This window comes from Phaethon lepturus, unplaced genomic scaffold, assembly GCF_000687285.1.
Source record: "Phaethon lepturus isolate BGI_N335 unplaced genomic scaffold, ASM68728v1 scaffold37150, whole genome shotgun sequence".
In the NCBI taxonomy this organism is placed as follows: Eukaryota; Metazoa; Chordata; class Aves; order Phaethontiformes; family Phaethontidae; genus Phaethon; species Phaethon lepturus.
In genome coordinates, this window is record NW_010514676.1 from 1 (window position 1) to 3,087 (window position 3,087).

Genomic DNA, 3,087 nt, shown 5'->3' on the forward strand with positions numbered 1-3,087 from the left:
CTGTGCGGGACAGCCCGGGCACGCTGAGGGGTTGCTTCCTCAAAGCTGGATCTGAAAGAAATCCCTGCTGGGCCTATAATGGTTTGCCAGACTTTGTAAACGCCCTGGAGTGGCAAAAAGGCTTTGTGCTGTTCTGTGAAGTAAACCTGGGTTAAAACTCTCTCTTTCCTCCTGCCATGTGCAAAGTTGGTGTTAGTATTAGGAGACCTTCACATTCCACACCGGTGCAGCGGTCTACCGGTGAAGTTCAAGCAGCTGCTGGTTCCAGGAAAGATTCAGCACATCTTGTGTACAGGAAACCTCTGCACCAAGGAGAGCTATGACTACCTCAGTACTCTGGCTGGGGACATCCACGTTGTTAGAGGGGACTCTGAGGTAACGTTCTTGCTGCTGTTAATTCCTCAGCCTACCTTCCCATATGCTGTGGTTGTCTCGATGAAACCTGGGGAGTCCTTCAGCATTAGCAATGCCTGAACCGTAATTCACCAGGATAGGAAGTAGGAACGAGTAAGATTGAAGAAACAAAATTATTTTCTAGACCCTTCTTGTCGCATTTGCAGCAGGGGGGATTGGGTGGGGGAGGGACAATACATGCACTTCATTTATATGAACTCTGGCACAAGTTTGTCTGTGGTTGCTGTGAGGTTGCTAGGGTCTCCCAGCTGGTTCTGTAGCTGCAGGAACTGGGGGCTTATATGTGTATTTATGTACTGTTGGGTAGCCCAGAGGCTCCTGATCTCCATGCGGTTCTGGTCTGGCACAGATCCCCTGCTCTTTGCTCTGCAGTTGCTCTTGCTGGGGTGTGGTATAAGCATCCAGTGGGTCCACACATTGAAAGAGACCTTGTGCACTCGAATAGCGAAAAGAGGGTTCATGTCATGGAATGTAGGAACCTGCACTGCATAGGTGAGGGGTCTTCAGCTGACTTATAGGCTGTGCTGTTCTCCTTCTCAGAGCCTGAATTATCCTGAAGAGAAAGTTGTAACCCTCGGGCAGTTCAGAATCGGGCTAATTCATGGCCATCAAGTTATTCCCTGGGGTGATGTGGCCAGCCTGGCACTGCTGCAGAGGCAGCTTGATGTGGACATTCTCATCTCAGGACACACACACAGATTTGAAGCATTTGAACATGAAAACAAATTCTACATCAACCCAGGATCAGCTACAGGAGCCTACAGTGCTTTAGAAACGTGAGTGAGGGGGGCCCCGAGCTGCTCAGTGCAGCAGAGACCACAGGTGTTACCTGAAATGTGTGTGCTCACCTGTGAGTGTCCAGCCACCATGCTGCAGAGTGCTGGCAAGCTGCTGTAAGGAGCAGGAGGCCAGCTCTCTTCTTTCCTGGGGAATGCACTGGGGCTGCCCCACTACCAGGGTTTTACTCGGCCCACGTGTTGGCCCTGGCAGCCCGGCACTGGTGTGTCTGGGGCGGCTTCCTGGGCCTGGAGAGGGGTGAGTTGCAGCAGCCACTTGAAGTCGTTTTGCTTTCTGCTGTGTTCCCAGAAGCTGCGTGGTAATAGTCTGTAGGAAATCAGACTTCGGGAGGCACTGCCAGCTTAAAAGTCTGAGCCTGACACGACTCTGGGCCGTTCAGTCGGCTCCAGGGCTCTTCTAGGCCAAGAAGTGCGATTCTGCTTGAGAGGCTTCTGTCAGTGCCTGCACACTGCAGCGTTTCCCAGATCCCTGCAGCCCTTGGCAAGCAAGTGTGTAAGAATACATGAGCACGAGGTGTGTTAATAGCAAGAAGCGGAAGCTCAGTGGGAAGATTGACAAAGGTATGTTTTCTTTCCAGGAGCATCGTGCCTTCTTTTGTACTGATGGATATCCAGGCTTCCACGGCTGTGACTTATGTATACCAACTAATTGAGGATGAGGTGAAAGTAGAAAGAATTGAGTTCAAGAAGTACTGAATCGTGTTCAAGCCTGCTTGTTGGCTTCTCGCCGCCTCTCATGCCGTCTCTTTCCCGTGGAGTCTAAATGGAGGCAGGCCACGGGGGGGTGCTGCTGCTGCGGCGGCGTCTTGGGCCGTAAAGCAACCGCAACGCTTTATTGCTTGTGAGCTTGCAGAAAAAACCCGAGTCTTGGTTCCCACCGGGAACGTGAAGCAGAAGAAACTGCTGATTAACAGAACGAGGCCGGTGGAAAATCCCCTGTGTCTAAGGAGGAGCTGCTGTGTTCCTGGCCTAAGGGAGTCACAGAGGGTGGTGGCAGCTTGGCATTGAACCTCTTGTGTAAAATGAATGTAGGATAATAAATCCCTGTCGGCCGGTGTCTGGGTCCTACTCATTATGCCTCTGAAAGGCGAAGAGGGGCGGGCATTCGGTGCGCGGGGGCTCTGAGGGCTGAAAGGAAGCTGCTGTTTGCTCCCTGAGATGCAGCACCGAAACTTTTCCAGATGTGCCGGAGGTGCCCAAGGCCCCCAGCTGCTTTGGCAGCCCCATCCCACCTCCTGCTTAGGAGCAGGACGGAAGGCAGAGGCGGGTCTGGGAGAGCTCTGCGTGGGTGTGTGGCACAGCGGCGTGGGGCAGGCCGGGCTTTTGCCCTTGTGCTGCAGAGCCAACGAACAGTAGCAGAGGCCGGGGCGCTTCTCCTCGTGCCTGCGGTGCTGCTGCCACGTGGGAGCGTCTGTGCTGCCGCAGCAGCCCCGGCCGCTGGCCAAGGAGGTCTTGGAGCAGTGGCCTGCTGTGGGTCTGCACCGCGGGTTGTGCCGGGCCAGCCGCGGGCATGGAGCCCTGCGGAGAAGTGCCCGGGGCGGGAGGGGTAGGCGAGCGTGGCTGGAGGAGCGGTGCTGCCGCAGAGGGATGCTCGGGGTGGCTGCCCTCGTCGCAGGTGGGCTAAGGCAGCTGCAGAAGATGCTTCAGCAAGGCAGGGTAGAAAAGCATTTCTGCCACTCCTTGGCATGCGTCCTGGCTGAGGTTGTGTTCACCAAAACCAGCATTGAGGAGCGTTTGCCTGGACAGTCACAGTCCTGTGGCTCCCGACAGAAAGCCGGTTGTGGTGCCCTGCTGGGAAGCAGGACCTACTTTTCCCAGCTGAGTGGCCCAGGGAGGAGGCAACCGGAGAGATCTTGGTGCCGTTGGTGGGCCAGAG

At 55.2% G+C, this 3,087-nt stretch overlaps 1 protein-coding gene across 1 annotated transcript; it reads left to right on the plus strand.

Annotated features, from left to right (window-relative positions):
• Positions 1-186: 186 nt before the first annotated feature.
• On the plus strand, positions 187-1,949 carry LOC104614805 (vacuolar protein sorting-associated protein 29-like; the record flags this gene model as incomplete). Its single annotated transcript, XM_010293670.1, has 3 exons — positions 187-375; positions 955-1,190; positions 1,790-1,949. Coding segments are annotated over 3 exons (543 nt in total), but the record flags the coding sequence as incomplete, so codon positions are not given.
• Positions 1,950-3,087: the final 1,138 nt, after the last annotated feature.